Source organism: Rhea pennata, chromosome 3 (assembly GCF_028389875.1).
Source record: "Rhea pennata isolate bPtePen1 chromosome 3, bPtePen1.pri, whole genome shotgun sequence".
Lineage (NCBI taxonomy): Eukaryota > Metazoa > Chordata > Aves > Rheiformes > Rheidae > Rhea > Rhea pennata.
In genome coordinates this window covers 123248954-123263269 of record NC_084665.1, presented here as the reverse complement: position 1 = coordinate 123263269, position 14316 = coordinate 123248954, and the positions used below count along the sequence as shown (strand labels likewise).

The 14316-nt window shown below is 40.3% G+C and overlaps 1 protein-coding gene across 1 annotated transcript; it reads left to right on the top strand.

Moving 5' to 3' along the window:
* Positions 1-565: 565 nt before the first annotated feature.
* TDRD6 (tudor domain containing 6) lies at positions 566-14316 on the top strand. The gene is made up of 5 exons (XM_062573122.1): positions 566-7244; positions 7665-7783; positions 8991-9080; positions 12328-12385; positions 14255-14316. The coding sequence occupies exons 1-5, from the start codon at positions 566-568 to the stop codon at positions 14314-14316; spliced, it is 7008 nt and encodes a 2335-aa protein (XP_062429106.1).

The window sequence follows — 14316 nt, the reverse complement described above, 5'->3', positions numbered from 1 at the left end:
AGCCCCTCAGAGGCGCCACCTGCGCCGGCCCCAGCAACAACGCGGCGCCGCACCCTGCCCTCACACCGGGGGCCCTGTAAGAGCCAATGGCCGCCAAGCCCAGCATGCACGCCCCGCCCCCGGGCCCCCATTCTAACCAATCGGGGCTAAGCCCAGCACGAACGGCTCCCCCGCCCCCGGCCCCCGACCTCCTACGGCCAGCGTGGAGTGTTCCACCGTAAGCAGGAGAAGCGAAAACTAGCTCTGGGCTGAGCCCTACAGGTCCAGCGCAGCCTAGCCTCGTCCTTACGGCGCCTCCGAGTATTCCCACTCTAACAAAAGCGGCCGAAGTGTCTTTTTCCCTTTCCGCCCCCTCTTCTTCCCTCCTCCCCCCCCCGCTGTGATCAAAATGGACTCGCCCGCCCCGGCTGCCTGCCCGCGCCCCACCCTCGCGCGAGCCTTTAACGGTTCTCCGCGGGCCGCGAGGCGCGGCGCCGGGCGGTCACGTGGGCGGGCGCGGCGCTCTATGAGGGTGGCGGCGCTGGCGCTACCGGCGTCATCACCGCCTCGTGTGGGGAGCGGCGCGATGTGCTCCGCGCCGGCGGTGCCCAGCCCCGGCAGCAGCGTCTCGCTGCGGGTCTGTGCTGTGGACGCGCACCCGGAGGCGCCCGTCGTGCGGCTCTGGGGGCTGCTGGGTGAGCGCCGCGAGGACTACGCCCGCCTTCACCGCGATGTGCAGGCCGCGGTGGGGCCGCGTCTGGTGGCTGCGCCGGGCACCGCGGGGGTGGTGGCCGGTGGAGCTGAGTTGTGCGTCGGGGAGCTGTGCCTCGTGGAGCTGGGAGGTCTCTGGCACCGCTGCCGTGTGGTGAGTCGCCATGACCGGGACTACCGTGTCTTCCTGCTCGATGAGGGCCACACGGTGCCTGCCACTGCCTATTACTTGGCACGAGGCTGTGAGGAGCTTTTCCACCTGCCGCCTGAAGTGCTGGGCTGTGTCGTGGCTGACCTGGTGCTCTTTGGAGGTGGCAGGACAGTGGCCTGTGGGCAGCTGGTGGTCTCCACTGGCACTGCAAGGGCTATTGAGTTCCTCGGTTACCTGCATGGCAAGGAGGTGTCTGGCCTGGTGCGGGAAGTGATGATGCCGCAGCTCCTCACAGTGCTTGAGCTGCCCCAGCTTGCGGCCCAGATGCATCACCTGGGCCTGGCCAAGCAGGTCACCCCCAGTTGGTTCTGCCTGATGCTCAAGCGCTGCCTGGCTCATGCCCACTTGCAGAACCAGCTCAAGCTGCAGCCTCCAGCTCATCCACTCATAGCTTCTACAGTGCCACAGCCCCTCCATGTTTTCCCTTTGTATCCATCTGTGTTACCTGCCTTGGATTACTTCTACCCACAGCTTCAGCTAGGAGTGACAGAGCCTGTGCTAGTGACCCAGATCTCTGACCCGCACCGCATATATTGCCAGTTGCGGAGCCTGTCCCAGGAGATCCATCGCCTTTCTGATACCATCCACCAGCTTTATGATGGAGCAACTTGGGAGCAGGATCTATTACCGCAGCTGGGCTCACCTTGTGCTGCCCGTGGCATTGGTGGCCACTGGTACCGGGCACTCCTGCTGGAAATTGTTGCTGGGGAGCTGGACCAACAAGTGGCCCAAGTGATCTTTGTGGACTATGGCAGGAAAGAGTTTGTGACTGTGGCTAACTTGCGCCATTTGCCTGTTGAGTGTTTTCGCATGCCCGTGGTGACTTACCCATGTGCCCTTCAGGGTATCTCACATGGGGGTCATGGCTGGGCCCCATCCCAGATCAGCGAGCTGAAAGCCTTGTTGTTAGGCAAGGGAGTGAATGCTCGCATTGAAACTTTTAACTGCTTTGAACATCTCTATTATGTGAGCCTGTATGGTGAAGATGGCATGAATTTGAATTGTCTTTTTGGGGTGCAGGCTCGCTGCCTGGCTAGCAGCCTTATGCAGGTCAGGCAAACTGAGACTCGCGAGCAGCTTGAAGTAGAGGAATCTAAAGCTGAAGACCTGGGGTCACCACCGGGAGCACCTCCTGTTGCTTTAATGCAAAGACACTTGGTGTCTGTTCCCATAGTTGGTGTGCATCTGAAGTTAGGCGCATTCTACGATGCGCAGATCTCCTATCTCCGAGATCCTTCCGAGTTTTGGCTACGGCTCCAGGAGCATCGCCAGCTCTTGAACCAGCTTATACAGAGTATGTGGAATTTTTACTCCCAAGCCACAAACCTGGATATTGTACGAGACCTGCAGCCTGGATCTCTTTGTGCCAGCAGGAAAGATGGTGTCTTTCATCGAGCTGTAGTCACCAAGGTACTGGACAGTGCTATAGAAATATATCTGGTGGACAGAGGCGATGCGGGAACTGTAGACTGTGGTGAGGTAAAGGAGCTGCTCCCTCAGTTCCAGGAACTACCTGCATTAGCTCTGAAGTGCTGCTTGGCAGGTACCTCCCCTCTGAGGGGGGGTTGGAGTGAAGAATCTGTGTCTGCCTTCAGAAAGATTGTACTGAACAAGGGATTAAGGATTCGTGTTTTAGGCACACAGGGTGATAAATATGTGGTTGAAATTCTTGACCTATCCCAATTAAGAGAGAGAAGTGTAAGTAAAATCATGGCCCAGGGAGGATATGCTAAATACCAGAGGTCTGAAATACCTGAGACACTACAAAAAGCATCTGATCAGGCCCCAAGGCAAGGTTCGTCTGTGGAATGTGTTGGGGAGGAAAACCAAATAAGTATAGCGGAAAGACTTGGAGAATCTGAACCAAAGAGAAATAATAGAGCATTAAATCCTTACGTGACTCTGGTCAAAGGTGGTCCTGTTGCCATTCACAGTTCAAAAACTGGTGAATCTGTTCCTAGTGAGAAAAAGTGTGAGGGCACACAAAACCTGCCTTCCTCTCTTGCACGGAATTATCTGGAAATGAAGCCAGGTTGTTATGGAGGTCAACTAGAAGTTGGAAGTACAGTTAATGTAGTTGTATCATATGTTGAAAGTCCTGGTTATTTTTGGTGTCAATTAAGTAGAAATTGTCATGACCTTAAGATATTAATGGCTGAAATTCAGGACTATTGTAAGAATTCATCTCAGCCACACATCTGGCCAAATCCTGTATGTTTAGCCCAGTACTCAGAGGATGAAAAATGGTACAGGGCTCTAATTGTTAGTGAAGTTACTTCTACAGAACAAGTAGAAGTAATATATGTTGACTATGGCAACAGAGAGTTGGTCTCTAGAACAAATCTCCGTTCAACTAATGAAAACTTTCTTAACCTAAAGGCTCAGGCTTTCAGATGCAGCCTTTACAACTTAATCCAACCAAATGGTCAGGATCCTTTTGTTTGGGATGAAAAAGCAATTCTGGCATTTCAGGAGTTTATTGATGCCTCGTCATGTCACTTGGAGCTGAAGTGTACGATATTTGCCTTGGCTTCGATAAACAATAAAGAACTATTTAATATTGTGGACTTAATGACACCTTTTCAGAGTGCTTGCCAGTTTCTGATAGAAAAAGGTCTGGCTAGACCTCTATCACCTCAGAAACCTCTGGCATCCTCTGTTCAGCTTCATTCTTACTATTACTCTATGCATGATATCAAAATTGGGAGTGAGGAAGACATTTATATTACACATGTTGATGATCCATGGAAATTTTACTGCCAGCTTGCAAGATGTACAGATGTCTTGACACAGCTTACGGAAAACATTAGTCATCTAAGTAAAATAATGACTAGTTTAAAAACTTCACAAAATTCTGGGAACTTGTGTCTTGCAAGGTATACTGACAATCACTGGTACAGGGGAGTAGTTACAAAAACAAAACCTAATAAGGAAGTCTTCTTTGTGGATTTTGGGAACACAGAGCTGGTAAAGAAAGATGATCTGCTTCCTATACCCAGTGGTGCCTATGATGTCTTGCTTTTGCCAATGCAGGCCATAAAGTGTTCTTTATCTGATATATCTACTCTTCCAAGAGAAGCTACGTTGTGGTTTAAGCAAACTGTCCTAGAAAGGAGGTTAAAGGCAATAGTAGTAGCAAAGGAATCTGATGGCAAACTGCTGATTGAGTTATTTGATGGTAATACTCAAATTAATGCAAAATTGAAGGAAGGGTTAAGATTAACAAACAGTGTGGAGCTGTGTAGGTGTGTAGGAGATGAAACTTCAGGCCCTAGAAATACGAATGTGAAAGAGAGGAATGAGACTGCAGAGTTGTCATCTTTGTATTCAGGAAGGCTTCTTGAAAGGAAAAAGCAGAGCCCTGAAGCCCAAGGAGGAGAGAGGGGTAGCAAAATGCACTTAAAGCAAAAAGATACAAACCTGTTCCAGACTGTTGCAAAGAGAGAACTGGCAGCTGAATTAGTGGAGTCTGAAAAGCATGGCAATAAAGATGCCTTGCCACAAAATAAAATGGAGAACAGAGACTGCTTTTCCCCTGTCAAGAAAGATAAACCATCATATCTTAAATCTGATACTGAAAGACAGTGTATACCATTTAAAAATATATCTGATCTACCTCAGAAGAAGATAACACCAGCTCTTAAAATGTTAGTGTATATTTCTCATGTAAATGATCCTTCAGATTTTTATGTTCAACTGGTAAGTGATGAGTCTCAACTTAACAGTATTTCAGAAAGCTTGAACAGTAAGACAAGAGTGGAGAACCCTTGTGGACAACTCTTGCAAGCAGGAGACTTAATCAGTGCTGTTTATTCAGAAGACAACTTACGGTATAGAGCTGTAATAAAAGATAAGACTTCTGATAATTTGATTAGCGTGCAATATATTGATTATGGTAATACTTCAGTAATTAATGTTGGTCAGGTATGTAGACTCCCTGAAGACTCATCATGTATTCCAGCAATAAGTATTCACTGCTCGCTAGGTGGACTTAAATGTAAAAACACTACAAATTGGACAGAGAAAGTAGTGCTTTACTTTTCCCAGAGAACAAGTGATATTCAGGTAACATGTGAATTTGTAGAGAAAGTTGAGGATAAATGGGAAGTTATTCTTAGTGACCGTCAAGGTATAATAACAGTGGATTTAGTTAATGAGACCCTTCCAAATAGGGAAAGATCTCAGTCAAAAGAAGTACTTGACAAAAGAAAAAACAATGCTGAAGTGGTGAAAGTGTGTGAGCCTTTGCTTCCTAATGAGCAAAATGAAATTTCCAATATAAGTCATTCGAAATCATTTATCTGGAAGGTACCAGAGGCAGGTCAAACTGTAAAAATTTATGTCACAGTAGTAAAGGGTCCAGAATATTTTTGGAGTCAGGGTGCGGATACAGAAAGCATAAAATATATAGAGGAAAAAATAAAGGAAGCTGAAAATTTTGGCCTAAACTCCATAAAAGATTGCGGATCTTGTATTAAAACCGGTGATATTTGTATAGCAAAATACAGTGAAGATGGGAAGTTCTACAGAGCGAAAGTCAGCAACATAAAAGGTGACGATTTAGTTGTTAGATATGTGGATTATGGAACTGAGGAAACTGTTGGCATGGAGATGGTCAGACAAATTCCAAGTGAATTGCTGAAAATACCCAATCAAGCATTTCCTTGCTGTCTGTCAGGATTTAATTCCTCAGAGGGCTCGTGGCTTAGTGAAGCAGAAGATAAGTTCTATGATATGACTGTAGAACTCTTGTTAGAAGCTAAAGTAATAGAAATTCGGGAGGATAAAGCTTCTGAAGTTCCCCTGTCTGTTGTCAAGTTGGAAACTTGTGGGAAGAGTATTAATGAAGAGATGAAATGTTTTTGGAAGGTCAGTACAGGAGCTGGAGACACAGCTTGCCTAAGCCTTGAGAACCCTTTTAAAGAGGACACGGGGTCAAGTAGTAATACCGATCTTTGTCTTGAAAAAGAAACTATTTCTACTTGTACAGTATTTCAGGAAGAAGATAAGAGGGCTATGCAGGGTGCGTTACTTTGTTCTGAATGTCTCTTGGATGCAACTTATATGTGTCCAAATAATGTAGAAGCAAGCATAACAGCAGAAGCTGGTGAAGAACATGTGTCTGTGAAAGCTGAGGATGACTGTAAAAGAGCTGAGCATCAAAACAGCTTTGATAAAGAGATCCTTCTGTTTGAAAAAGAGAGTGATAATGATGTGTCACTAGAATCAACACAATGCTGTTCTTTGTGTGTTTTGGGGAGTGACATGAAAGCTGCAGAACAAGAGCTATCTGAAGTACCATTTGTAGAGGATGCTGAGCTGAAAGCAGAACTGATTGGCACCGTTCAAGCAGTCAGTCTTCTGGAAAATAAACAAGAAGAGCTGCTAGGGTGGCCATTGCTCGAGGTACAGCCGCCTTTGGGAGATGAAACGGGGTCATTATTAGAACTGGAAAAATTACAAATGCACTCTTCATATGATGATCTAAAAGAGTTCATATTGGAGCTAGAGTCACTTTCAGTGCAGTCTTCTCTTGGTGAAAAAACAAAGGAGCCTTTGGAGTTAGAATCACTTGAAATGCTGGCAACTGCAGGCAGTGAAGCAAAAGAGAACACGTTGGAACTGGAATCACTTGAAGTGCCATGCTCGAGTGATGAGACAGGTGAATTGTCAGCTCTGAAGTCTTTTGAAATATCACCACCGCTTAATGAGAGAGAGAACTTGGTGCCTTCAGTTAGTGATAGAGAGAAGACCTTAGAATTATCTTCATCTGATGTACAACTTTCTTTGGGAGATAAAACACAGGCACTGGAATTGGATTTGCCTGGGATTCATGAAGTGGAAGCTATGCAAAATGATTGGGTGGAAGTAGATCCTACCCTGATGTTATCTTCATTTGGTGGAGCTGAGAAACACCTGGAACTAGAGACCCATGACATACAGTCAGTGCTAAATGCTGAAATTAAACAGCTTCTTGAGTTGGTGCTACCTGATATGCAGCCTTCTCAGGAGGATGGAGATGAGGACTTGTTAGGCCTGGAACACACAACGCTGCAAACTTCTGCAAATAGCAGAAGTTTGTTTTCATTCCTTACAACAGACTTGATGACAAATCAGAGACCTGTTTGTACTGTAAAATCATGTGACTGCAAAATTGAGAAATGTAAGGAATGGCAAAAAAAGCAAGATGGCCATTCTGTGGAAGTATGGATGAAACAAGACTTGACCGACTCATTTGAAGAATGTGGAAATAAACTTCTAAATGAGCAGTCTTTAAACTGTAAGCCTGCAGATGAAGAAATAGGAAAAAAGCAAAATGAGAACTTGGCTGACTGCTGTGCAGGTGAAGTATCTGATTTTTAAGGAGCTCACTTACCAAAATGTAGCATACTTTCGAACATAACTTTTTTTGGTGGGAAAACTAGATTTTATTCCCTACTATTCTGTTGAGGCTTTAGTTTAGTCTTAAGCTCAGCCTTTACTGAAGGGTTGTGGACACCAGAATATGTGTAGTCTCATGGGTAATGTGACAGTCTAACAAGAGATAATTTTACTCTGAGAAGTTAACAGATTTATAAATGGAAAGCTTTCTAAGCAAGAAATGCCTTTTCAGGACTGTTGAAGATAGTAGTTTTTTAACTATCAAATGCTAAATAGTTTGGAAAGGGTAGGGAGGGGGAGTGGGAACAGGGTTGTGAGACAACTGAGACTTATTTTTTGGTCCCCACCCCCCTCTTTCATTGATATGTCATCGTTTTTGTAGAACACAGTGAGTATACTTGTAATCTAAAGGGCTTTGCTGTCGGTTCCAAATGCATGGTGTGGACGTCTCTGAAGTGGTGCGAGGCTCGCATTTTGGAGGTATCTGAAAAAGGTACCAGGGTAAGTACGATTTGAATGCTCTTTCTGCATTCATAAGAACTGGTCCTTTTTCTGTCTTCCTCCAAACTTGAATTATTTTGCAGAAGTTTGTTACAGAAATTAAAATATTTAGTATTGAAAATGCTGATTCTGGACTTCTAGACTACATAGAAACAGTTGCCTCATACTGAGTGGAATACTATATGTCAACACTTCATGCTCGCTTCAGGTCTTATTCCCTTAAGGCTAGTGGGGAAAACCAGAGACAAATCTCTCAGTTTTAAGATGCATACTTCCCCTTGGCCCCACCATGTCGTTCTGTTATCTGTATGTTGCAAGTCAGTGTTCTGCTTTGCAGCTTCGTTACTGGTTTGATGCCAGATAAACTGTCAGTAAAAAAATGACCATGTTAGAAAATTAGTCCTAAAGGAATAGAAATTTAGGAAGAAACTTGAATTTTAGTGTAACTTACATTTTTGACTGAAACAGTGTATTATTTATATCTTTATTGAATGAAGAACTCTATTAAAAGTTAACTCCCTCCAGTTACCTTGATACTAATTATAATACAATGGCTGCCTTTTTCTGCTGCTGTTCCCTAAGTTGTGGAATAAGTAGGTAAATGAAAAAATTCTCTTCAGGTACCTACTAATTTTTGTTTATACATACATACCTATCACTTAAGTTGTCATTTAAGGTTATAAATTCAAATGATCATTTCATAGAAGTAACTTTTTTTGAAGATTGGATGCCTGAGATCAGAAGCCAGTTTCTTTAGAGTTCCTTGAGTATCTAAAGCTAGCTGTAGCTACATTCAGTAGATGAGCGTTGGTGCTAACGCCCATGTTAGGCATCAGGGGAACCTGCAAACAAATTTCTTGCTGGCTCAGATCTTGCAGGTGTTTCCCAGCCTTTGTCTCCTAGGTGCTTGAGTTAAGATCCTTTCAGTCTAAAGAGAGCCTTGTGCTGGGGGGCTTTAGCAGGAACTGCATGTGAAATAATTTAAATTTGATTCTGTGGATCAGATTCAGTGGTGATACCAGTTTTACTAACCGTTAATTTTTAAGCATCTGTTTTTCCTTGGAAAATCTGGGTTCAAAGCTTTCTCTAACCTAGTGAATTCTCAATTGTGTTTTGCCCATTACTATGTTTTGTAGAGAATATATTTACCAAGTATATTTTCTGGATCTATAGTTGTGCTAGATACAAGCTGGCTCTGTCTGTACAGGTTTTGAATCTTTCCAGTGGCAATGAGGAGATTGTGGATCCTGAAAATGTGTGGAATGGTATTCCTGACTGGGCTTGCAGATCATCTGAGGTATGGTGGTGGTGTAGCTGAGAACTGCGGGGAAGGGAAGGAGGGAAAGGAAAAAGCGTAGACTTCCTAAACTCAGAAGGTTTCTGAGTTTAGCTGTGATTAATGGGTCACTCTAAAAATAGAAAGACAAAGTATTTCTCTTCAAGAGGTCATGTCTTTCATTCTCTGAAAGATTTATATAAGCCAATAAAACTGTCAGCCATTTGGACTAAGAACAGTACTTGAATGAAGAAACATTACTGGAAGACTGTTTTAATCAAGAATTTTAGAATAATGCTGAAATGCATGAATTCTCACAAATCACTTAGCAGAGTAACTGGTTCATTTTGAAAAATACCATAGAATCATAGAATCATAGAATCATAGAATCATAGAATCATAGAATCATAGAATCATAGAATCATAGAATCATAGAATCATAGAATCATAGAATCATAGAATCATAGAATCATAGAATCATAGAATCATAGAATCATAGAATCATAGAATCATAGAATCATAGAATCATAGAATCATAGAATCATAGAATCATAGAATCATAGAATCATAGAATCATAGAATCATAGAATCATAGAATCATAGAATCATAGAATCATAGAATCATAGAATCATAGAATCATAGAATCATAGAATCATAGAATCATAGAATCATAGAATCATAGAATCATAGAATCATAGAATCATAGAATCATAGAATCATAGAATCATAGAATCATAGAATCATAGAATCATAGAATCATAGAATCATAGAATCATAGAATCATAGAATCATAGAATCATAGAATCATAGAATCATAGAATCATAGAATCATAGAATCATAGAATCATAGAATCATAGAATCATAGAATCATAGAATCATAGAATCATAGAATCATAGAATCATAGAATCATAGAATCATAGAATCATAGAATCATAGAATCATAGAATCATAGAATCATAGAATCATAGAATCATAGAATCATAGAATCATAGAATCATAGAATCATAGAATCATAGAATCATAGAATCATAGAATCATAGAATCATAGAATCATAGAATCATAGAATCATAGAATCATAGAATCATAGAATCATAGAATCATAGAATCATAGAATCATAGAATCATAGAATCATAGAATCATAGAATCATAGAATCATAGAATCATAGAATCATAGAATCATAGAATCATAGAATCATAGAATCATAGAATCATAGAATCATAGAATCATAGAATCATAGAATCATAGAATCATAGAATCATAGAATCATAGAATCATAGAATCATAGAATCATAGAATCATAGAATCATAGAATCATAGAATCATAGAATCATAGAATCATAGAATCATAGAATCATAGAATCATAGAATCATAGAATCATAGAATCATAGAATCATAGAATCATAGAATCATAGAATCATAGAATCATAGAATCATAGAATCATAGAATCATAGAATCATAGAATCATAGAATCATAGAATCATAGAATCATAGAATCATAGAATCATAGAATCATAGAATCATAGAATCATAGAATCATAGAATCATAGAATCATAGAATCATAGAATCATAGAATCATAGAATCATAGAATCATAGAATCATAGAATCATAGAATCATAGAATCATAGAATCATAGAATCATAGAATCATAGAATCATAGAATCATAGAATCATAGAATCATAGAATCATAGAATCATAGAATCATAGAATCATAGAATCATAGAATCATAGAATCATAGAATCATAGAATCATAGAATCATAGAATCATAGAATCATAGAATCATAGAATCATAGAATCATAGAATCATAGAATCATAGAATCATAGAATCATAGAATCATAGAATCATAGAATCATAGAATCATAGAATCATAGAATCATAGAATCATAGAATCATAGAATCATAGAATCATAGAATCATAGAATCATAGAATCATAGAATCATAGAATCATAGAATCATAGAATCATAGAATCATAGAATCATAGAATCATAGAATCATAGAATCATAGAATCATAGAATCATAGAATCATAGAATCATAGAATCATAGAATCATAGAATCATAGAATCATAGAATCATAGAATCATAGAATCATAGAATCATAGAATCATAGAATCATAGAATCATAGAATCATAGAATCATAGAATCATAGAATCATAGAATCATAGAATCATAGAATCATAGAATCATAGAATCATAGAATCATAGAATCATAGAATCATAGAATCATAGAATCATAGAATCATAGAATCATAGAATCATAGAATCATAGAATCATAGAATCATAGAATCATAGAATCATAGAATCATAGAATCATAGAATCATAGAATCATAGAATCATAGAATCATAGAATCATAGAATCATAGAATCATAGAATCATAGAATCATAGAATCATAGAATCATAGAATCATAGAATCATAGAATCATAGAATCATAGAATCATAGAATCATAGAATCATAGAATCATAGAATCATAGAATCATAGAATCATAGAATCATAGAATCATAGAATCATAGAATCATAGAATCATAGAATCATAGAATCATAGAATCATAGAATCATAGAATCATAGAATCATAGAATCATAGAATCATAGAATCATAGAATCATAGAATCATAGAATCATAGAATCATAGAATCATAGAATCATAGAATCATAGAATCATAGAATCATAGAATCATAGAATCATAGAATCATAGAATCATAGAATCATAGAATCATAGAATCATAGAATCATAGAATCATAGAATCATAGAATCATAGTCAGAAGGGACCTCTGGAGATCATCTAGTCCAACCTCCCTGCTCAGCAGGGTCACCTAGAGCATGTTAGACAGGGTTGCATCCGGGTGGGCCTTGAAGACCTCCAGAGAAGGAGACTCCACCACCTCTCTGGGCAATCTGTTCCAGTGCTCCATCACTCCCACAGTGAAGAAGTGATAATGAGGTTTTAAATGGTGTTGTTCGTGAAGCACAAACCAATGAAGAACTCATATCTAGAATCTAAAACTCAGTTGATCAGCTATGTAACTGAAGGTGATAGCAGAATGAATTTCCATTTTATTATTTATGTATAACTTTTGTCTGGAAGCGAAAAAGGGAAAAGGCATCTGTAGTGAGTTATAGCAGGAAAATGGTGCTGAGTAGGAGTCCAGCAGTGCTATTGTAACAAGTTAGTCTAGAGAAATGCATCAACAGAAAACTATTTTGGCAATTGTGCCTGCACTTCCTAACAGAATCCCCCTTTGTTTAGGCAGTTAGTCATGCAACAAATAACTTGGAGTCCTTACTAGAGGAGTCAGCGCTTCAAGGTAAGATGACCTTGTCTCTACCAAAGGTCTTATGTACTCAGTCTTCAGATGCATTTTAATTTTCCAGTAAATATTTTGTTTTAGAAATTTCATTTGAAATGCCTTTTTTGATTGTGTTTTTTAATCTAATACTGCATTTGATACTTTTTTTTTTTAGTGACTGGTTCATATACTGTCAGAGTTTAAGTGATCATAGGCAACAACAACTGATGCTGTCTCTTGCACAGAAATCAACTGAGCATGTATTTGTTCAACCTAGTGCAATGCGCCCTGTGGACAAACTGGAGAGGGTATGCTCAGAGTAGAGATTCTGGTAGGGCTTGGGGCATGGACAGCCACCATAATGCTTTCCTCCCCCCCTACCCCAGCACATACTTCTGAGGCAAGGTGACTGCTGGACAGAGATGTTAAGGATTGAAGTTTTGGACTTGAATGCCCAAACGCCTTAGTGGATCATGGTTTCTGACTCTAAAACTGAAATAACACCATCTTAATGGTTGCAAAGATGGTTTGTGAATAATGCTTGCAAGTCCTTAACACTGCTTAGAACTTTGAAGTGTTACTGAAGAACCCAAGTATCCATTCTGCACACCAGCGAAGTCAGCAGAGGCTTTTTGTTTATGCAGTATTCATACAATGTGTAGAACTAGTAGTTGAAGTTGGAAGGGACCTCTGGAGATCATCTAGATCAGCCTTCTACCCCAGGCAGGGTCAGCTAGACCAGGTTGCTCAGAGCTATGTCCAGTCAGGTTTTAAGTATCTTCAAGGCTGGAGACTCCACAACCTCTCTGGGCAACCTGTTCAGTGGTTGACTAGTGTTTGTCTGAAGGAGACTGAACTAACCCTATAGTAGCATTTTTATTTTCAGTAACTGAATTGGTAACTGTATTTACATACAGTTATGCTAAAAGCTGTCTAGTTTATGGATAACAGTAATGAAGCCTGCAACTGATAACTATTTTTTTTTGCTTGACAAGTAGATAGATCATAGAACTTGATTAAAATGTTAAAATGGAGATCCTGTAAATTCTGCCTGTACTGTGTCAGTTTTGAGGGAACATCTTTCATTATGCACAGACTCTGCAAGAAAATACATGCAACTTACAAATACGTATTTGCTATGTACTTGGTAATGAACACAATAGGTGGTCTATGAGCATTTTAGTCCTGGTTAAATGTGAATACAATCACTACTCCAATGTAAAAACTGCTGAGACTCTGTTGGTCAGACAGTAGTACCACTCAGGTGGGGAAGTGCATGCCTTTGTTTCTCCTTAGTGCAAGGTTGTTCTTGATCTTGCTGTTTCTGTTTTCAAATATATATTTTGTGGGTTTTATAGTACTTCAGTATTTTTTTTCCTCTTCAGCTGCTGTTGCTGTTTAAATTCAGCTTCTGCCTGTTAAATGCTCCATGAGTGTGTTTTACTTTATGCACCCTCTCAGCAAATTTTTCTTAATAAATCTGAGCCCAAGTGTGTCTCACCCATGTTGTACAGAACTGAATTTTGCTGAATTTTGCTGAATACCTGGCCAGTGGCTTTGTAAAGACAGTTTAAATGGAATATATTCAGTCCACAGAATGCAGAAAAATCTGCAGTGGCTCACATCCCTGCTGAGGGATGGGATGGAATAGTTTAACTCAAAACTAGTATCTGGGAACAGTGCGCACTTAATCTGCTTGGGCAGTTTGATTATTTCAACTGTCTTGCAATTTTTCTCATTATAAATTACTTTAAAGAAATGTAGTCTGTAATATGGGCCAGGATTTAGATAAACCTGGAGTTTTGTAGAGCTATGGTTTTTAGGTATTAATGCATTTGTATGTTTCTAGAAATGCCTTGATGGGTGTAATCTTTTTATTCTTTCTAGAAAAGCAAACTGGCTGCAGTTCAGAGTTAGCTGAAGATCCTTGTGTCCTCCAGCGTTCCTGA